The sequence below is a fragment of the Fusarium venenatum genome, assembly GCF_020744135.1.
Source record: "Fusarium venenatum strain MPI-CAGE-CH-0201 chromosome Unknown EDB82scaffold_2, whole genome shotgun sequence".
Classification (NCBI taxonomy): Eukaryota; Fungi; Ascomycota; class Sordariomycetes; order Hypocreales; family Nectriaceae; genus Fusarium; species Fusarium venenatum.
The window spans coordinates 3,882,991-3,904,156 of NW_027072130.1; the positions used below are offsets into that span (position 1 = coordinate 3,882,991).

Below are 21,166 nucleotides of genomic sequence, written 5' to 3' on the forward strand. Positions count from 1 at the left end.
ACTGACTAATCATATTGCGCTTTCTCAAACAAGTAATATGCGGCTGACATGTTACCAGGAAAGGAACTTATGAAGCAATTCTTAGGTGGTGCAAAGTACGAGAACTATTCCATGATGTGGGCATGCAATTTAGAATCAAAGTTGCAGACCATTAAAAAGTATACATTGACAACTAGTAAGTACATATCTCTAACCCGTGTTGCAAGTAGAGCTGGAGCTGCAAACATTTAAAGCAATCCAGCTCCAATGACGACAGCGACAACAAGCCCCATTGCCCCAGCTTGAGCACCAGCAAGCTTCATAGCTGAAGATGGTGTTGTGGTGTCTGAAGCAGCAGGAGTTTGAGCTGCAGAAGCAGCTTCAGAGGTGCCAGTAGTAGCAGCCGCTCCAACACTTGTGGTCTTGGTCTCGGCATCAGTCTTGGTGGAATCAGTGGCCTCTGTCTCGGTCTCGGTAGAATCGGCAGAATCAGTAGCTGCAGATGCAGCTGTTGTCTTTTCAGCATTCTTTGCAGTCGTCACTGAAGTGGAGGCATCCTTCTTGGCACCATATTCCTCAATGTCCAGGACATAGGTGCCATTGCCAGTAGTATCGCCCTGCTCAAAGCTAGCCCAACTAGCCTTTCCATCAGTACCAAGCGAAACACAGGCCTCTCGGAAAGAGTTGCTGGCGCAAATGCTGTTGCCATCACTGTAGACAGCGCCACCGGCGTTGGTACAAGAGACAAAGAGCTGTGTAACGAGCTTGGCCATGTTATCAAAGAAGTCTTCGTTTGTGTTGGACGAGAGACAAGTGCGGCAGCCGTCCATGGAGCCGTACCAGCCGTCGGGGTTGGGAATGCAAACACAATCCTCGGCTGACTCCTCAGGGAACTTGAGCTTCTGACACTTGAGCATGGCCTGGTAGATGGGCCAGCAGCCGCAGTCGTCGAGCTTTGAAGGGCTATCCTCGGCTTCTTTGGTCTTGGACCAGCCGTTGGGCTCGGCAGAGGTGAAGCCGGAAAGGGCAACAAGTGCCGCAAAAGTGGTTGAGAAATGCATTGTATTGTTTGTTGAGAATTAGATATTAAACGAATGACGATGTTGGAATGAGTGTTGTGCAGCAAAAGAGTGTGTGCGGTGACAAGTCTGGGCTTTGGTGAGATTTTAAGAACGGCTCTACCTCACCGGGTAATCTTAGAGAACAGGGATTGTGGGTAGTAATTTCCGGGTTTAGGCATCCGCACCCATAATTCTAGCGCTTGTCCTTCGTCAAGTCTTATCGTGAGGTGATTGCTTGGTGTTTTCAAATCTCGAAAACTTACTTGTCCCGCCTTTGAGATATACCAGTACTACTGTTTGCCAAAGACTTCCTGAGCATATTGGCTGTTTAAAGAACCAGCGCAAACAATCGAGCACAAGAGACAAAAATTCCCATTACCTGTTGAAAAGTTAGCGAAGGATCTACGCTATCCCCAGATGGAAGTGGCCGAAACCAGCTATCTAGTCGCCTACCCACTTCGCCTATCAGAGAACATCAGCACTAACTTGACATGACACGACTTTGGCGTGAGAAGGTTAAGAGCGATGTAGTGACGGTTCCAGGGATGAGACATGCTCCCACAAATCACAATGCGTTGATGTCAAGCCACTTCCACGCCCCTTGCAAGGTTTTCAGGGGTTGCAGCCTTGTGGATTTCGATGACAATCATGGGATTCAGTCATTTTCCCTATGCGATCGTGTATGTTTGTTCACAGATTGTGTTAATGATGCAATAGCCCACGTGGATCTTGGAGTAGGGACACTTGTATTCCGAACTTAAGTACGTATCATTTTTCTTGTTTTGGGCCAATGTGATGGCATCGCCACATAGCCCGACCTGAGCGAGATTGTCTCAATTGAGGGTTTCATGTTGGTCAATTTCTTGACAGCTGATAAAACACCACAACATGCTGTCCACAATTGCCTTTTTTCTTTTGTCCTCATGTCCATCCAATAAGTGAAGAAAATGTTGCATCCATATTTTTCTCCTAACTCGCACAGTTCGGGCATGTATCTTGTTTTCAGGCCAATAGACTACAGGGTAATATGAGGCGTCGTGAGCCAATGAAGAGTGTTTCATTTGTGGTTGTACTGATGTCGGCCGACTAGAAACCTTGGCGACGGGAATAACGGCATTTTGTTCCAGATGCCAAGTCGCACTGCAAGTCGAATTCGGTCATACTTGAGCAGTGGAGTATGTGGGTTCCATTCTATGAATCTAGATAACTATAGCATGTCACTGTACGAATATGGGAGTACGATCTCATACAAGTTACAGTTACAAAGAAAAAATGTACTTGTTGGTATTTGCAGTTGTAAGCAATATCATTTGTGAGTACATACGATTTTTATGTACACACTCAGACCATACACAACTACTAGTCTAGGTTCCAAGCACGCCATTTAGAAGCGCTTTTCCTGTTTACTGGGCATCTAGCAATTGGGTGCCAGACTTCATGATAGCCAATACCCAGACTACACAAAGCACAATATATTTTTTCGCAATATACGACCGGATTGAGCTTTGTATTACCTTTTCTGCCTCAAACGCTTACCTGGACAGTATACCACCCCTTGCAAGCTGTTCTATAAAGCACCTCTGGGCTTTCAAGGCGATTTCTGTCTTGACTTCCCTTGGCTAATTGATAGGTAGGGGCAGCAACATAGACTTTATTTCATGCGGGGTCGATCCTATTTACATGCATTGGCAGCTATGTCAGACGTCAGTTAGACTTGCATTCTAGCTCAAGGAAGGATTCTCATTACAAAACCGGTATTTTCGAAAAGGCTTACAATAGCCTAACTTGTGCGCTGAACGACGTCACACTTTTTGTGACTTGCCACTATTATTCTGGTTTAATAAGTCTGCGAAAAGAATTACAGGAATGTCTCCCCAAGTTTTTATTTTAAGTTCGTGGCGATTGAAGGCTGCTGCCGCCATTAGTTAAAATTATCCAATTTGTTTCACACTAAAACACCAGACTGATGGTGAAAACAGTCCGTGCCTGGTTGACGAGATGACACTTCTGGCAGGCTCAGAAAACAAAAGCCAACAACTCATGACACAAGTCATCAAATCCAGACATGGAAACGACCGAAAGGGGTGCTTAAGTGAGGCGTATACGAGGTGAATTTCGTTTTATTGGTCTCGGGTAAGTAAGACTGGCGCTTGGGGGCCATGTACGTCGATCTTTTACCCTAGCTTAGAGGCTCTGGACTCTCATCCTTACCAAAAGTTCTCTGGCTTTTACTGGCACAAATTCACTGACTCGGCATAAATTGCCAGAGTTCTCTCATGCACAGCCAGCTCAACTGCCCTATTGTCCTAACCAGTCCGTATCAGGCTAAATCTAGCCCTGACCCCTATTCTTGGATGTATTAGCTTGCTCCACTGTTGATCATCTAAAGCTGAGTACTCGGCACCTCGGCTTGACGTAAGAAATGTCAAAAGTCCGTGCCTGACCAATTATGTCTAAGAAAGAGTAAGAAATGGTGCCGAGCTCCGATAATACGAAATGAGACGAGCACAAGCTAGTCGTGTAAGGGAAACAGCCCACGCGACCTCTATCTTTTACATAAGATCAAGGACCCGACTAAATGGAAAAATAGGAGCACGGAGGCTGAAGCGGTCCCGTTTCCCTTCGTATCAGGTGCTTGAACTGAAAGGCGACTCCGGATGGGACGGGCAGAAGGGGGAGACAAGAATAACGACATTTATTAATGAAACCCATATTCCCCATATTTCCTGTTTTCCATTTTTCTTTCTGGAAAAAAAGTTGGTCGTATTTTGTTCTGTTGCATTTCTGTCGGTGATCCTTGATTTGTTTGTGCTCGGTTTGCCCACACTCATTCTGTCTAGCTGTGGTTTGTCTGCCTCAGCAGACTACCTTCTTTCTTTCTTTCTTCATTCCTTTACAGTCAAGTCAATATGGTCCGTCTACCTGCTATGCTGACCAAGTCGGCTTCTCGTCTTGCCAACCGCCATTTCATCTTCACATTTGCCGTCTTGGCCATCTTGGCAGCCAAGCTCTCACATATCCACAGCCATCGCACTGCTGTTGCTACGTCTCGATTACTTACCTTTTTCGGTACATTCTTTATCCAAGATATCGTCCTTCTTATTATAATACGACTTCTCCTCGAACCTCCTCTTACAGCCAAGATCGCACAATACACAACCGCTACCCTTGCTGGTGTCCTCATCATCTACAATGTCGCCCTCGCCGTTATTTCCGTTACATTTTACCTCGTCGCCGGATCCGAAATCCACTGGCAGAACATCAATATGGTCTCTGACCCCACGTCAAGAGCGATCTTCCTTTCCGGTCTTGTCACCCTGATCCTGGTCCTAGCAGCCCTACTGTTAGTCAGCTGGCCACTGCAGGATGTTTGCTACGCAACCTTTGGATGGGGCGCTGATGTCGTGTCTTTTCCCTTCTTATTCGCGGGGAGGGCAGCCAATCGTCTCTTGAGAAAGCGAAACATTTACGGCCGAATCCCCGAACCTGAAGTCGATGCATTCAACAACCAATACTCCGACGGCGACGATGATTTGTCTCAAGACTCGGTTGGCTTTGCAAAGTCGCAAACTTCCTATTCGCGCCTCTCGCAGCGCATGCGCAAAGTGTGTGGTGTTCGCATTCAGCCTTCGACCGTGAGACGTCTCTTTCATAGTATTCCTTATCTTTCTTGGCATGTCTTCATCTTGGCCCTTTTTGTCCTGTCTCTCGAACGACCCAGTGATCGATCCCTGACTTTCCTTTCTTGGACTGCTGGTCTTCTCCCATTCGTTGACATGTCTTCAACCTCGCCTCTCCTGGACCAGCTACCAACACACTTCAAAGTCGGCATCCAACATGAGTGGGATGAGCGATCAGCTGTTGCCGAGCCACCCAAGTTTAATTGGCTACCCAAGGGCAAGTCACTGGCTGGTTTCGAAGATTGGTATGCCCAGGACGAGATGCACTACTCTTCCGTCTCAGATCCTACCAAGATCTCGAACCTTGAACAACCACTGCTGGAGGAGCTCCAAGGCAAGCTCAAGGATGTTCCTGTGAAGCATGTGATCATGTTCCTCCTCGAAAGCACCAGAAATGATGTGTTTCCCATTAAGAAGGATGGTCCCCTCTGGAATCGCTTCCAGGACTCGTACCCTAACAAGAAGATTCCTCGAGAAGCGCTGGATAGACTCTCTACGTTAATGCCTACCGCCAATTACATCACAGGTGACTACGACGACGGTTTCAAGCATGATAAGACTCCGAAACGCGGTGGTCCCCGCTTCACAAACGCCTATACCTCTGCCACATACACTCTCAAAAGTCTCACGGGCACAATTTGCGGCCTGAACCCTCTTATCGCAGACTTCAACCTCGACTACAAGCGACATATCTATCAACCCTGCCTCCCTCAAATCTTCGACGCGATGAACAAGGCCGACCCGTCTTCCTCGAAATGGAAGTCCTACTTCTTCCAAACTGCTACGATCCACTACGACAACCATGACAAGCTCATGGCAGCTATGGGATTCCCCAAGGAGAACACGATTGACCGAGATTGGCTTCGCAATGAGAATGCGACACACGGAGCGGTTGAGTTGGAGGACATTAACTACTTTGGCTTCCAAGAAGACCCTCTTGAGGACTACATCCGTGATGCGTTTGAGGATGCCGAGAAGAACGATGGCCGAGTTTTCCTTACACATATCACAAGCACGAGTCATCATAGCTACGGGCTACCCGCCAATGAAACGTCTGTCCCTCTAGGCTCAGGAAAGGAGATCAAGGAGCTCTCTGACTACGCGAATGCGGAGGGTTATGACGATAAGTGGATTAAGAAAGTCCTTGATCTTCTTGACGAACAGGGTGTTGCCAATGAGACTTTGATAGTCTTCCTCGGTGATCATGGCGTCTCGCTGGTTGAGAACAATAAGGCGTCCCCTTATTACAATCCCAGTGTTGGAGCAGACCATGTACCTCTAGTTTTATCTCACCCTCTTTTGCCTTCGTTCGATGTTCACGATGCAGTCCACTCTACCCAGGTTCTACCCACAATCCTCGATATGCTTCTTGAGACAGGCTCGTTGGAAGGTGTCAGCCGAGAAGCCGCAGAGTCATTACTACCAAACTACGAGGGCCAATCTCTCATAAGACCCTTGCAGACAAGCAACAACGAAACAGGTCAAGGGTACTGGCAATTTACTGTCATCAACCCTGGCCGAGCTATGCTCAATGTTCGTGATGCTCGTCACCCGGAGCGTCATTTGACAATCCCCCTTATTGATAATGTCGAGTGGAGACTAAGTGACGTCTCTGTTGATTCCTTGGAAACAGATGGTATCCAAGCCTTCGACTTTGTGTCGTTCTTGGAAGCCGTCGAGACAAGGTGGGGTGCTGAGTGGGCTGGGTGGGTGGAAGAAGGTGCCTTTATGACGAGGTGGCATGTGCAAGATAACAGCAAGCGATGGAGATATGAGAGAAATCCAAAGGTCAAAGAAAGAAAAGGCCAGTAATTAGATCAAATTTTTTATTCAAATAGCGTGTCAATTAAACAATGTTAAAGTTCATAAGCCATTGAGTGTTCTTGGTAACCATAATATATACTGACTCGAAGTCATGTCTGGGAAACATGGTACAAAACATTCTGAAGCCCTACAACAGGCAATTGCCATCTCTCTTCACACTTGACAGATACTCTTAAAAGCCTCATGGCTTGAGACGATGTAGAGTGCTCAACTGGGGCATATCGGTGACAGAGGCACCTTCCATGACGAGGTCGACACTACAAAGTGGTTAGCATATTAATGTGACATGAACGAGTTCTTTGTGGGAGAGGTTGTCCTTACTAAATCCCGTTAGCGTTCGATCAAACATGCATTGGGTAATAAACGTACCAGGTTATTAACGTCTTCATCAGTCATGTTGCTGATATCATAAACATTTCCATCACCCAGACCTAGCTCAGATGCCTTTGTTCGATCTTTACATTCTTCGTCTTTAACATCTCTCTTCTGACCACTCTGAACAAAGTCGTATTTTGCGCTCTTGAGACTGTTGCCATTGTGGGGCAGACACAAGTCTGCTCCGTTACCGTTGCCGCTGGCGTACTGCATCGGTAACTCATTACATCTAGAATTACCATAGCCTCGACCCATGATACGCCATCCCTTAGGAATCGCGTGAAGACCAGCAGTGGCCCAGAAGGTGTTGGCATTCGCACCGGCAGGGATGCAGCATACACCTGGGTTGACGTTTGCGAAGCCAATCCATGGGCCCTCGAAACAAGCTCCATTGCGGTTGGTGTAGAAGCGGATATCAATTGCTGTGGCTGTGGCGACGAGGCCGAGAATGACGCTTTGATAAAGCATGTTGCCTGGTAATAGTAATTTTCTAGTGCGCGGCAGTGTCTGTACGATGAAATTGTTTCCTACAGTAGAAGAGAGATTCGAAAGATGTTATTTATACTAGACTCCCTTATCGGTTTTGTGTCCCGGGCCTATCTTGTCAATTGTCTTATGTTATCGTGACCTGGCAAATATCCTTCTACCGAGAATAGACTATTTAAGTAAGCTTATACATCCTGAACTTATCATCAGGCTAGAAAGTATGAAAGTAGATTCAAAGCCACAGGCGATCGGGTAAGCTTACAAGCAGTTGGCCCACGGACAGAACTGTTGATTAACATGGGACCAGTGATACATATAAGCCCACCAGTCCACTTTCTATTTAAACTGCGAAGCAATAAGCGCCAAGGCCTAGGCATATGTGGCACGAGTTATTGGAATACAGTAGATAGAATGCTCTAGACTGGCCGGCATTGCCTGTCATAACCTCACGATACGCCACCCATCTTGGACTAATGATAGGTATGACTACAGGTGAACACTTGGTAAGACCGGTGTGTGTTAAGACCAGGAGACGCATAGTAGTGAAACCTGTCCAAGCTCGTGTTGGTCTTATTTCTGTGTTCTGCTCATCTAGATTTGACCAGAGTCTGCAAGAAATGCTTTCGTAATGTCTGACGTTATATTTTAACCTATTTGCAATTGTGTCGAGTGTCATATGCTTGAACGCACCCCATCCTCACGCTTGTGTTCGATCAAAACCTGCCATCAACCTTTCTCCTCCATTGTGAGGCTGGGTATAATTAACAGGATAACCCTCTGCTGTCATCTGACCTTTCGTATCATCAACATAACCGGTTGTTTGTTCTCCATAAACAGGGGTAGGAGAACACAGAGTGACCTGTCCTCCTTTCACTGCCAGAAGCTTTCTCTTACCCATGGGCTGCAAGGACACATTGGGATCACGCATCATGTACCCAGGCTTTGCGCCGCCCGTCTCTGTTGTAGTATGAATCAGATTGGCCAAGAGTGAGCTGGCCCAGTGGGCATCAGCGAAGATCATAAGAGCAAGCCATAAAGCAATAGCCATCAGCAGGGCCAGACAGCTTAGAGCAAGCTGGAGATAAGACACGGCAACAATGAGTTTGTCCACGCTGATGTACACAAGAGATGGGTCGATGCCGACACTATACGCTCTCGAAATTAGAAGCGATTCCATAGTGTCTGCATTATCCCGGATCCAGGTCAAGGCATTGTTGTCCAGTGACTTGGAGCTGAGGTTAGATCGACCGTCGCCAAGATCATGGGCGACCATTACCGCAGCAGTGTCTACCAGGCCGAAGAATCTGGGATCGTCGACGGCCGAGTGCCCAAAACAGTCGGATCGGCCGTACTTGCCACCGAAAGCTTCAGTCTGAAAGTTTGAATACTCGCATTTCTCCTGTGGCTCTGGCGCTTTCGAAATACTTTCGGATCGAATGAGGGTCATGTTGGTACTCGTCATCCTGACGAGCGTATACAGGCGTCTGCCGTTGCTCGATACTGTGTATGAACCCCATGTGTTTTGTAGCGTAGATATTTTGTTGTTTGAAACTGTGTTGAGACCATAATGATAGCTCATGTTTTGACTTTGAGCATTCATCATGTTGTCGACAATGCGGCTAGAGGAAATAACCCTTTTGTTATCATGATCAAGATGTCCTGTTCGTTCTACAAGGTCTGACACTTCTTTCTTGACCAGAGGAACTCCAGAGGTCGTGAGCATAGTCGTTTTGAACGTGGACTGGAAGAAAGTGTGACGCCTCTTGCCCTTGGTCACTGTGAAGACCTGATTCATGAGAGCTGAGCCACCGCCCGAACCAAAGGAGTACCAGATGTTGTCGTATCTGTTGGGCAAGATGTATCTAGAGTCAGCCAGTCCATCCGAGGCGGTGTCCCAATGGACCTCAGGCTTTCCAGCGATGTTTTCAACAAAGTCTTTCGAGAAGACATCGTCAAATGTACTCTCCCACACCGTGTATCCGTCGCCATCAGTGGTGTTCACATAGTAGTCCTTGTTCTGCAATACTGGGTTGGGGGGATTCACGAGGCTAACTTCGATTGAGACAGAGAGGCCATCATCATCGAGCCAGATCCGAGCACCCACATCAACTGGTCCTGTTTGTGGGACAACTTCTGGTGCGCTATTATTATTGGAGACTTGGCCAGTCAAGGTGTAATTCAGTCCAGGTTGAAAGAGGTCAGATCCAATAATCTGCGATAGCCTCTGTGTAGAATCGTTAATACGGGAGGGATCTAAAGACAACTGAACGATGTATGGTGGATTCTCGTTCCTCAAATCCGCGTAGTCGGCGATCGTGACAGTCGAAGTTTTGAAGATGTAACCAGGAGCATCCAATGCCCAGAGAAGGGTGCCATAGAGTGACAGGACGATGTTCAGAAGGCTGAAGGCAAGTACGATGAGGCCTGCTCGTGATAGACCGCGCGACGAGATGTAAAGGGTACGCTGAATGTAATCTTCTGTGAACATGAGATAAGACGTGAACTGGTTTGAGCCGGCTGCGATTAAGGAGAAAAGCTTATAGATAAAGATACCCATAAGCAACTCGGCGCATTTGAAGATGATCGACTTGACAGCATTGTGATATACTGGCACAGCAGATTTTATGAAGGAAATGCTTGTTTCCAACATTGTGATGTTTTTGCTATCGTACGTCGTACAGAGAAGCCAAGGAAGAAGGATGAAGAATATCTTGCGGGGGATGGGCCGTCTTGACCTTTTCTTGGCAGTGCTATCACTTTGCCGTTTGACTGCAGAACCCCCTTGTCATTACCCCTGTAAAGACGTTATAGCAACCATTTAAAGACAAACTTCGACGCCATGAGAAACAAGGTGACCTGTTGCAATTGGTGAAGTCGTGTTGTGGCGTGGATCATTGCTTGTTATGGTTAGTAACCTCTTTCAGCTCAGAGTCGAGAATCACTAGTTCGTGCAAGGGTCCAACGGGTTAGGGGACTGAAAGCTTGAAAGTTGATTGGTTTAGACTTGAAAGACTAAGGAGCATTTATTCCGTTATTCCCTACAATAGCTAAGCGTGACTGTCTAAATAGAGTCTACAGATGGATAGGTGCCAAGAGAAACTCGAGATCTAAGTGGTCTGCTGCACCGCGGTTCTGTAGTCTGGAGCCGGAGGCAGCAGCGCCAGTGTCGTCTCTTGTTTCCTCCATTCTCTAAACCATGTGGGTATATGTTCATCCGCATAATCCCACGTAGACATCATGTAAAATTGGATATATGTGAGACAGTCACACCAGTTGCCCAAGGTGGGTCGGTTGGGCAAGAAGAAGCAATCTGGCCTTGCGTCGGGATCCATCTTTATGATCTCAAGATATTCCCAATGTCTAAGTTTTGTTGTCAGGAACCCAATCCATGATGCTTGCGGCATCCCTATGCACCCGGTGGTATGAATGTATCTCAGTGCCGGATCCCCACCCATTGGCATTGCGCCAACAGCCAGACGTGGGTGGTCATCGTAATCGTGCGCAGACCAGCCTATTGGAAATATGCCGTTCTCGAGGACATAATCTGGAGTGAACTTTCCTCTTGAAGAATTACCAAGGTCGATAATGAGGGACCCCTGGCCGCCGATCTGTTGCAGTGCTCCTTGAGGGATGAGTTCAGGAGCTTCATCAGGCCATATGTTTGTCCAACCGAAGGCTGCATATTTCCGCAGTATTATGTCCATGTGATCATTAGAGGGCCCGAGAACAAATAATGTGTGCCGCTTGATGGTAGACAATGGAAACAGACAGTAAACCTTGTTCCGGATAATAAACATTAAATCAGCTGAAGTCTGAGCCCTGTTAATTATGTCGATGATAGGGTGGCCTCTCGTTCGGATAAGGATGCTCACATCGGAATGTGTTTTGTGGGTAGTTAGGTACGTTTGCCGTCATTTCGTATATTCGCCATAGCCTTCATCTTTCTCTAGATAGCGCAAGAAATGGTAGTCCTTCATTCCGTCAATGAAAATGGTTAGTCTAGCACTAGCTGGGCTGCTGAAGGTCAAGAAATTCCGTACGAATGACCCTGCAATCAGCCCATCACATTTACCGAGCTCGTATCTGAAGCGAGTGGGATTGTTGGAGAATCTCTCAAGGTGCTTATTGATGTTAAGCAGATGAGGTTAGTCTGTCATGTGATGGATTAGCCATCGTAAACGTTGACATGTCGCATGTAACGCAAAAATTCTAGCGATTCCGATATTGGAAAGAATTTGATCCACGATGTACGAGTTCGGGTTGTGCTGATCGCTCAGCAGTTGGACAATTTTTGAAGTCATGTTGAAAATTTCCGTCGTTTGGGGGCTGAGAACGTAAGTGAGAAGATGGGAAGACGAGTATCAAAGCAAAGTGAAGTAGGTAGTTAACTTATTTATACCTTATATAAGTTTTAGAAAGTCAGAGATGGCAATAATAAGTTTTTATTTCTTTCCTAAAACTACGAAGTAAATAGCAAGTAGACGTAGATATACTGGAAATAAACTTTCACATCGTAGGAATAACATTATACGTGATAAAAACCTTGCGTACAAATTATTAAATATAAGGAGAAAGTTAAACCTTAACGAGACAATATTCTAACACAGACGTATCAGCTCTAGAAATTCCTGCTAGCGAATATATATAAAACCTCCTCTTAGATCTTGGACTCAAAATTCTCAACAGTTTAGGAACGATGCCAGCAGGCATCAAAAAGTGCATTTCGGCATTTTCTATGGGTGGTTTTGCCACCATGGAACAAGATACAGGCAAATTTGGTGGCTCTACGTGAGTTTTGAAGCCTAAAAGTAACTTTATCCCTAGCTGATGCCCACCATTTCACTCCTGCAACTAACGGCCTTTGTGGTGGACTTTCGACGTACTCATGCTGGTGCATCATGTTTCGCTTCTAATAGTTTGCTTTTCCTGTCAGACAACTGGTGATGGATCAATGGGATCTTTCATATCATGAATAGAGCTGTTCGATTAGTCAAAGGCTGTTTGTAATACTTCTATGCCGCAGCTCTGCAGAAGTAAAGCTACCAGACCGAACCACGAGAAAGTCAACAAAAGAAGTTCATTGACTCATAAAGATAACGCAAAAACTTGGCGAGTGTCTGTAATAAACTGTGAGCTTCTCATGTTAGCTTAGGGTTAATTTAATTCTTCGAGTAAGAGTTTCCTGTAATCAGTGGGGAACGATTGTTTTCATGGTTAGCTGAAATTTCCAGCTTGGGTATTATTGATCTGTCTCTCATCAAAGAACTTTCTCAATGGTTTTTACCACCCCGGAGATTAAGCCTCAAGGTCACATCTGGTCGGACGGGTTTATGTCATGTTCCGGTACAGAGCGTCCAGATTATCGCTCCGCCTTCCTTTCTTTGCTCTTTTGGGCATGGTTCTATACTCTCGTACCCTTGACAAAGTCCATGCCCTTTTCTCGGTGTTGTGTCTTGTTCCATTCATCAATCGGATGAACGGGACACCAATTCTGTTGTTGCTGGTAGTCTCCGTATAGTAGAGTTTCCATATAGAGTTTGAGCGCTTTGTATGATTGGATAAGTCTCAATGGATTGGCTAATGAGTAACAGCGCAAAGCAAGCCACGTACGCATCGCTATAATTAGCTCGGAGCGTGCCGAAGACCCAGACTCTCCTCAGCAACCATCATATTCGGCAGTGACAGCCGTCCCGTCATAGCCGCTCACACTTAGATCTGACGTCTTGCTCAGAGTCTCAGATCCCGAAAGTCTGTATTATGCGGAGAAGATCCTTTGTTTGCGACATTCAGATGAATGGACATTCTTCTCTGATTGGGCGGCGCGTATCGGTCACACCCAGTCTGGCTGGTCGACAGATGTCTCTATGGCCGTTCCTGCGCCACTTTGTCACAGGGCCATCGTCCTTGCATTCATTTCATTGTCAATCATGGCCCGGGTCGCTGTCATTAAATCACTCCCTAACTAGGGTAATCGGTACATAGCAGCAAGGATGACCTCTGGGCTTCGAGGTACAAAAATAAATAACACAAGATAATGGTCTAAACATCGTGAACCTACTTGCTACTCGTCTCTTATTCCCATACTGATCAACTCCCTGATACCAGAGGGTAGGCAAATACATCATAGTCCGATCTAATCGCAACAGACCATGTTTGCAGGGGAAACTGAGAGTCCAGGACACAGCCACAAGCCGCGTCAACCTTCGTATCTCCTTACTACCAGAGAATGTAGTGTTAGGGTTTAGTCTCACGATTCATGGGCTTTTGAGATTACCACAACCTCGGATGCCGTTCTATCCAAAGTTCTCACTCCTCCCCAATACCATGGTCGTGGGACTTTTGCCAAATGCATTACCGGTAGTTGGGTAAGATGTGACAGAATATCAGACGAAACTGTCCTAGCGTAGACACATCATTTGGTGCAGCTAATTGCAGTGCCGAAGACTGGAGCCTGGATACGAGGACCAGAGACGAAGTATGGGGGAAGTTGACTAGTTGCCGATCTGCCGTCCGCGACATCCGTTGATCAACGGTCTAGACCACGTCCGAGTTCCGAGTCGGAAAGTATCACGGAGACCCTGGGGAGCCATACTGAAAGAGAACGGAACCAACCAAGGAGAAATGATTTACAACTCTACTGAGGCTACCATTGCAGCGTTTCTAATATTGGCAGTGTCGTATACAGACCCAAAGACTCTGCTACTCTATATTCTTATATATACATCCCTTTGCATCCTTCCATTTTCCAAATATCAACACTCACCTCACTCTCGATTCATCAGCTTACTCTTCCATACATACAACCATCTCAACAAACCTCCATCATGCTCTTCAACAAATTATTCCTTGGCGCTATACTCGCCATAACCTCTGTTGCTGCCATTCCCAACCCTGCGGCCGAGCCTGGAAGTCTTTTGGAGCGCAGCAAGCACCACGGCCATCATGACTGTGGCAAACATGCCTCTTATAATGAGGAGAAGAAGGAGTGTGTCTGCAATGCCAGTGGGGAAACCTACCACAAGAAGCATAAGAAGTGCAAGAAAGAGAAGGAAGACAAGAAGCACAAGGAAGAGCGCGACATCATCGAGGAGCGCAACCCCAAGAAACACAAGCTCCTTCACCACTGTGGCAAGCATGCTTCTTACAGCGAAGAAAAGAAGGAGTGTGTTTGTCACGACAGCTCAAAGGTTTTCGAGAAGCACCACAAGAAGTGCAAGAAGTCCAAGGATGTCAAGAAGGTAGAGGATGATAAGAAGAAGGTCGAAGACGACAAGAAGACCGACGATGACAAGAAGTCCAAGGATGGAAAGGGACCCAAGTCAGAGCGAGATGTCATCGAGGAACGTGACCCCAAGAAGCACAAGCACCACAACCACTGCGGCAAGCACGCCTCTTACAGCGAGGAGAAGAAGGAATGTGTTTGTCACAACAAGGCAGAGATCTTCGAGAGGAAGCACAAGAAGTGCAAGAAGCACATCTCTTTGAGAAGCATCCTCCACCACTGCGGCAGACATGCTTACTACGATGACGCAAAGAAGGAGTGCATCTGCCACGACAGCGGTAAGGACTTTCTCAAGGAGCACAAGACCTGCGCTTGTCCCCAAGGCGAGAAGTGGCACCACATCGAGCGCAAGTGCTCCAGACACTAAGAGTGTGCAAGGCTGATTTGGCTTGTAATTATGTTTCAAGTTCAATGTTCTCTTACTATACTGTTGGCTTCTGCGGCAGTGATAGCAAACAGGTCCCGACATGGATATGGTCATTCGGGATAGGGCTTGGTTTGCTTTTGGTAACATTCTAGTCTAGTTGCTCTTCAATCATTACCAATTAATTACACCTGTTTGCAATCTTGGTAGAAGTGTTGTCTTCGGGTACTAGGATAAACAACCTAAGAAACCTAATCTAAATAGCAAAAGCTAACCTATTAATTTCGTCGCTTCTGGTAATCTAATCTAAATGGCAGAGCCAACTATCGTAATATTCTATCAAATTAGTCAATAACAGTAAGCCGACTAAGGCATATCACAGGGCCTTGCCGTATCAATCATTTCTATATATCATCTAGTCCAGATAACAAAAGAAAGAGAAGCTATCATTAATTTACTCAAGTCTTAAGTTGTCTTACCTGTACCCCGCTGTAGCTGCCTTAATCTTCTTACTTTTCTCGACCAATCTGACGGAATATTACGGTACCTACCTACCTACCTACCCAGTATGTAAGCTCCGGTATTCTTAGTGGGTTCCTCCTTCCAACAAACCAAACAAAGCCTCAGTTTCCGCTGATCAGTTTGACTTTACACAATCATGATAAGGCATCACCATTCAACACACTTGCAACATCTAGTCACGTATCGCATCCCCAAATATCGACTTTCCCATCAGAGAAAATACGTCTTTGCATACCTACACAAGCATGGATGATCCTCGCCGAGACCAACCCCCCTTTAGGGTCATTGTACACGGACCTAAAGAGTCCTCTACTTTAGTTGCCACTGCCGACGCTCAGCAAGATGTTCAAGGCACATCACCAAACAACGCTAGCACGCCTGCATCTTCCTCTTCTTCTAGGTCCGACGCGGCCAGGCCTCCCCCGTTCGCCAGCCGCCGGAACTACCGCCGGCATTGGCACCAAAGGGGCGGCACCGATATCGAATACAATACCGTCTATCGCCGCTCCTTCTTGATCTGGGCCATCCATAACTGCATAGTCGTCAGGTCTAACGCAATCGTGGCACGTTGGGTGGCGAAAAATATTGAAGGCATTTGGAATCTCATGCCCCCGTTGTACCCCGGCCTTTACGACAACTGTCAAGTCGTATGCCTACCGATATACAAAGTAGCCGAAATAGCTGCTCATCATGGCAACAACATTTCCGCTACGAATAGCTCTATAAATGGCTCTGCCAACGGTTCAACCAATAGCACGAACGTTACGCTGAACTACTTTTATGCGACTGACCGAGAGGAACTTATAGTCCTTGCTTGGCGCTATCACCAAAGCCCGGCTGGTGTTTGGTTTGATGCTCAAGGTCAGCTCATCAGATCTGATTTGAACGATTAGTCGGAATGGAAACCTTGACTGTATTAGTAGATAGACTATTTTGCAGCGGGCTATGTCGCAATCAATAAGACAACAGTCTTCTCGTGTATTATCTTCCCAAACGCCTGACGTGATACGAACGAAATATATACCTCTCATCTATCAGGGTATCGTCTCTACCATTAATCCTTTTTCGCCTTCCAAAGTCCAAAAACGCCAGTTATGATCAAAAATATCTGAACGAAAAGCATATACACACCGCCTCCGATAAAACAGACTGCTCCGACGGGATCCCTTGCTCCTCTCTTCATGGCCCCAAAAATCCATTTGGCATCAGTCTTGGCCGTGCTCACAGCCCATGACAAAGGGGACGGTTTGGCGGGCTTCTGCTTGATCTTGGGCCGGGAACCAGGGAACTCAGCAACTCCCTTTCTTTTGCCTTCCAAATCTTTGAGTGTCAGGGTGTGGTTCTCGTGCTGCCTGTTGCGGACGCTTTCCTTAGTGAGCATGCCCCGGATTGTATCCTTTTCCGAAGCCGTGTTATGGTTCCACCATTCCTCGACCGCGGTGAACATGTACTTCTGGATAGGTGTTTTGTGGCGACCTGGGAAGGCAGGGTGATGCATGATGGTCAAGATCTGGCGGATGGTTTCTTCTTCATCGCGGAAGGGATCGTCCCAACATTTCACAACTTGCTGGGTGGTCCAGTTGGTAGTGACGGTTGATACGAGACCGGCTGGCTGGTTGAGAACGTTGCTGAAATGGTCTTTGGAAATATCCGAGTGGCTGGGATCTGATCCTTCGCCATCAAGGTAAACTTCTGCGGAAGTAGATTTCGCAGCTTCCGCATCGACACGTTCCTTAGCTGCCTTGAGCGCATTGCGCAGCTGCATGATGGAACTCTCAATCATGAGACTCAAGTACTTGAACACAAGTTGATCTGTATATTTTCCCAGCTGCGTGCTTGAATCCTCCGAGAGCGGTTCGTCATCGTGTGTTTCGGTTCGCTCCTGGATCCACTTCTTGATGCGATCGTGAAGATAGAAAATGGGTTCGATGGTCTGCCAGAGGTTGTTCGCGTCGAGGCTACTTTCGGCTGTTGTGCTAGCCTTCTTGGATTCTTCGGCTTTTTGGAATAGCACACCGACGCTTTCGAGTTGTTGTAGGATGGGATCGTGGATTGTAGTGTTGGAGGCAAGCTTGCTGAGGGCTTCGATAGCAGCTCTGAGAATGTCGTACAGATGCTGGAACGCGATCTCTCCGATGTTCATTTCCTACAAAAGTCAGTATGCATGACCCAAGAAGGGAGGTGTGGTCGTACATTCTCCAGGTTCTCCAAGGAACCTTTGCATTGAAGGACAGCCATATCATCAGCCTCGCCTAAAAGACTGTGAAATATGTCAAGCATGCCAAATGTGCCCGTCACAATAGGCGGGACCATTCGCCCTCTCCATCCCGGGGTCTGGACGCGACAGGCATCTCCGACGAAAGCAAAGACATCGGCCTCGCCAAGATCCTGAAGACATAGTTCGGTAAAGTTGCTATGGGCTGAGAAATCCTCAAGAGTATGTAGTGCTGCGCCAAGATGAATAAAGGCTTCCTTCTTGGACTTGGGGTTCTTATCCCGGCCGAGCCGGATGCATTCGCGGAGTTGGCGCGTGACGTAATCAGCTGATGTATCCCAACCGTGTCCGGAGTTTGCAATGTAATTCTTCATGCCCGTCTTGGGGTCGAACTCGAGTTCCCGGGGATCGACAGGCCCTCGAAGCCTCTCGTCGACGTCTTTCGCATTGTCGGGGTATCCTTTGGGGTTGTCGATGTGTTCCACGTGTGTGTAGCATCCCAGCCTCTCACGCGTGACGTCAAACTCGTCGGTCGCAAACCCAAATTCCATGAAACCCAAAATGCTGACAATGGCTCTCAACACAGGTTCAGGGACAGTTTCGAGACCCGTTGTATCGATGATCTGCGAAAAGTCCCTCAACCAGTTCCCAAAGTATATTTGTCGTCGTTCGAGGGCCGTAAAGCGATAGTGAGTAACGAAGCTGGCAGGCAAATAGCGCAGTGCCTCTGCAATGTCGCCATGTCGCCAGACGTAACCGTTGAAGGAACTAGTTCCCGCCACTTCACCCGCGCCAAAGGCTGACACTCGGCTTGCGAAGAGGAGGCATACGAGGCTGACGAGCAGTATTTTTGTCGTGAGCGAGAATGTCATTGTTGCAAAAGTTGGGGAATGCTTTGTGACGTCATAGATGTCTTGGGAGTGACGGAAAAGAGAAAATGATGAGCACGACGACAAGGATTTTGGTTTCGGAACATAAATTAACCGTACCGAACAACTGATTCAATGCGCTAGGAAAATTCGGACTGACATTGAGGCACTAGTTTGAGGATAGAGAGCACATATATCTCGGTTGATTAAGCCCCTTAGACAAAGTATATCTTAACTCCGGGGACGTATCTCGATCCTCCAAATTGAAGTTACTCAATGGGCGCCAAGACACCGGAGACAGATTTCGAGATCGTATAAAGATACAAACACTTTCATATTTATTGGCAATTAATATGCATAGAGACGTATCTTAAATAAACAGAATTTGTAATACATTTATGGCAAGATTCTTTTTAATTGTTGCTAGCGCTGTTCAACTGCTTTTCAATTATCCAGTGGTGTCTATAGGGTAAACCCTATGTAAGAGACGTCTTGTGACCTGACGTGCAAAAATAAGCTGCTCAAGAACGCAGGTTTTAGGAGCGTAAACCGACTGACTAATTTCGCTCATCTTCGTCCCTCGATCCAGCGGAGATCAGTTATCTTATATGAACGTGTCTTATCTTATCACATAAACTCAGGTAAGAATGGATCTTCCGGAGCTGATTCCGCGGTTACATCGAAACATTGGATCTGCATTTTGCCCCAAATGTGATATGTCACTCCATTCACGCGGTTCTCAACACGGAGTCCAAGATCACTGCTATTGTTGGGACCAATAATGTATCGGTCGCATCTTCTAGAAGGGATCTAGTCTCACGATGCTTGTACTTTGAGGATATGTGTTGAATAAAACCAGCGAGTGAATAATTAAAATGCCATGTATTGGGACCAGCCCTACTCTCATGTTTAAAACGGGTCTGTAAATCGCTTCCTTATGCTTCCCAATCCTACCACCCATCACAATGTCTAATCTTATTGTTTTGGCTTCAATCCCACATCGCCATTCCTCTTGTCAATGCTTATCTGCCCTTGAGGCACCAAGTTCTGCGGGCGTGCAAATAACATTGATGTAGTGATGGGTGCATCAAAGTTTTGTCTTGTCTTGACAGCGAGTGCTGGATGATGGTTAGTACAAAACATGGTTGCGCTGTGTATAAACGGCCTACCGGCTACTGTGGCTGCGAGCAAGACTACTGGAAGAGCTTTGTTGACGCGTGCAATGCGAGACATGGCAGGTTGTGGTTGAGCAGGGAAGTCGAAGCGAGGAAGAGCTCCGCCGAAAGAGTTGGTAGTCATGATGATAGTTGTAATGTAGTGTTGGACTTGTGAGAGTTGGTAGGTGTGATGGATTGAATGCTGATGAGTGAATGATGACCTTGAGTAAAATGATTCTCTCATTGTCTTATATCAATTCGTTTGCCGTATAGCGAAATAAAAATACATACCCGTTCTATCATTAATTCTACATCGTCTTAGTCGGGTCGCTCCGTTGTAGTGAGGCAGCGCCAAGTCAGACCACCATTTCCAGGGCATATCTTACAGTGGTGCCAGCCCCCTGATGAAATGGCGTGGAACTTGTGGGGTCATGGTCTGCTTTCTCCAACTCCCAAAGTCATCTGCGTATCGAATCTGCTGATACTTTAATGCACTGACAACTGTAACAAACAAGACTCTGATGAAGTGTTTGAGATTGGAACGTGGGGGATAAACACTCGATTTGTGAGACCGAGATGGCGCCTTTGTTAAGCAAGATTATCTAGAGATACGGCTTTGTTTCAATCCATCTACCCGAGCGCCTCAGATCTACTCCGCAGTCAACTAACTCTCTTGTTCATCCTGAGCAATACTATGATCTTTGAGACATATTCAGGTCAAGAACAGCTGATGTCAGTCATTATGTACTTAGGCACCCTTTTTTCACTGCGAGAATAAGTCGGACATCAGTCCATTTCCCTCCGGCTTTTCGCGAGCCATCCATTCTTGGGACGTATTACCCCAGCTCTCAGTAGGATTTACACTGCGCGCCTAATTCTAAACCTGCAATCGCTAATCTGCATTTACTCACGCGCTAATTGAAGTGGTATGATTGCCAATCTGTTGCAAAGAGAGAATTATGTCATTGCCAACTCATACGGGGAAGCGGACTCACCGAGAACTGCGAGTATCAAGATTGGATCCTGTGATGCATATGTGCTTGTGGAACCGATATGGCTCGATATTTGATGAAATATCACTGATCGTATGACTGAAGCTGGTATTATAGCAAATAAGGCGCATGTGTTTGGCATAATTTGATGCTGCAATACGCGACATGTTTTACTTACCGACCCTACTGGAGGGGCTTGCTTGTTCAGCGCGACTGCCCGCTAAAATTAGGGGTCCGCTTCTGGAACCACATTCTGAGATGGTGCCATCAAAGCTTTTATCGCAGCCACATCTTATTAAAGGTACGAATACTTTTATATTAGGCATCGGATACGCTGATTTGAAGCTATACGGAATATAC

General features: G+C 46.7%; 9 protein-coding genes across 9 annotated transcripts; 3 read left to right on the plus strand and 6 right to left on the minus strand.

The window, feature by feature from the left end:
• Positions 1–84: 84 nt before the first annotated feature.
• EDB82DRAFT_497936 (uncharacterized protein) lies at positions 85–1,419 on the minus strand. The gene has a single exon (XM_025734245.2). The coding sequence runs from the start codon at positions 1,038–1,040 to the stop codon at positions 228–230; it is 813 nt and encodes a 270-aa protein (XP_025585071.1). The 5' UTR covers positions 1,041–1,419; the 3' UTR covers positions 85–227.
• Positions 1,420–4,563: 3,144 nt separating this feature from the next.
• On the plus strand, positions 4,564–6,572 carry EDB82DRAFT_497938 (alkaline-phosphatase-like protein). The gene has a single exon (XM_025734246.2). The coding sequence runs from the start codon at positions 4,637–4,639 to the stop codon at positions 6,530–6,532; it is 1,896 nt and encodes a 631-aa protein (XP_025585072.2). The 5' UTR covers positions 4,564–4,636; the 3' UTR covers positions 6,533–6,572.
• Positions 6,573–6,812: 240 nt separating this feature from the next.
• Positions 6,813–7,387, minus strand: EDB82DRAFT_523925 (uncharacterized protein; the record flags this gene model as incomplete). The annotated part of the gene is made up of 2 exons (XM_025734247.1): positions 6,813–6,860; positions 6,914–7,387. The coding sequence occupies 2 exons, from the start codon at positions 7,385–7,387 to the stop codon at positions 6,813–6,815; spliced, it is 522 nt and encodes a 173-aa protein (XP_025585073.1).
• A 565-nt stretch (positions 7,388–7,952) lies between these two features.
• EDB82DRAFT_497940 (uncharacterized protein) lies at positions 7,953–10,111 on the minus strand. The gene has a single exon (XM_025734248.2). It carries the CDS (start codon positions 10,053–10,055, stop codon positions 8,103–8,105), a length of 1,953 nt encoding a protein of 650 aa, XP_025585074.1. The 5' UTR covers positions 10,056–10,111; the 3' UTR covers positions 7,953–8,102.
• A 157-nt stretch (positions 10,112–10,268) lies between these two features.
• EDB82DRAFT_497941 (uncharacterized protein) lies at positions 10,269–11,551 on the minus strand. The gene is made up of 2 exons (XM_025734249.2): positions 11,278–11,551; positions 10,269–11,217 (listed from the first exon to the last, which is right to left on the minus strand). Exon 2 carries the CDS (start codon positions 11,200–11,202, stop codon positions 10,513–10,515), a length of 690 nt encoding a protein of 229 aa, XP_025585075.2. The 5' UTR covers positions 11,203–11,217; positions 11,278–11,551; the 3' UTR covers positions 10,269–10,512.
• Positions 11,552–14,151: 2,600 nt separating this feature from the next.
• On the plus strand, positions 14,152–15,054 carry EDB82DRAFT_554914 (uncharacterized protein; the record flags this gene model as incomplete). Its single annotated transcript, XM_025734250.2, has 1 exon — positions 14,152–15,054. Exon 1 carries the CDS (start codon positions 14,230–14,232, stop codon positions 15,052–15,054), a length of 825 nt encoding a protein of 274 aa, XP_025585076.1. The 5' UTR covers positions 14,152–14,229.
• A 481-nt stretch (positions 15,055–15,535) lies between these two features.
• On the plus strand, positions 15,536–16,519 carry EDB82DRAFT_497943 (uncharacterized protein). The gene has a single exon (XM_025734251.2). The coding sequence runs from the start codon at positions 15,819–15,821 to the stop codon at positions 16,464–16,466; it is 648 nt and encodes a 215-aa protein (XP_025585077.1). The 5' UTR covers positions 15,536–15,818; the 3' UTR covers positions 16,467–16,519.
• EDB82DRAFT_497946 (heterokaryon incompatibility Het-C) lies at positions 16,520–19,056 on the minus strand. The gene is made up of 2 exons (XM_025734252.2): positions 17,767–19,056; positions 16,520–17,719 (listed from the first exon to the last, which is right to left on the minus strand). Exons 1-2 carry the CDS (start codon positions 18,658–18,660, stop codon positions 16,628–16,630), a joined length of 1,986 nt encoding a protein of 661 aa, XP_025585078.1. The 5' UTR covers positions 18,661–19,056; the 3' UTR covers positions 16,520–16,627.
• A 576-nt stretch (positions 19,057–19,632) lies between these two features.
• Positions 19,633–19,956, minus strand: EDB82DRAFT_523931 (uncharacterized protein; the record flags this gene model as incomplete). The annotated part of the gene is made up of 2 exons (XM_025734254.1): positions 19,633–19,775; positions 19,827–19,956. The coding sequence occupies 2 exons, from the start codon at positions 19,954–19,956 to the stop codon at positions 19,633–19,635; spliced, it is 273 nt and encodes a 90-aa protein (XP_025585079.1).
• Positions 19,957–21,166: the final 1,210 nt, after the last annotated feature.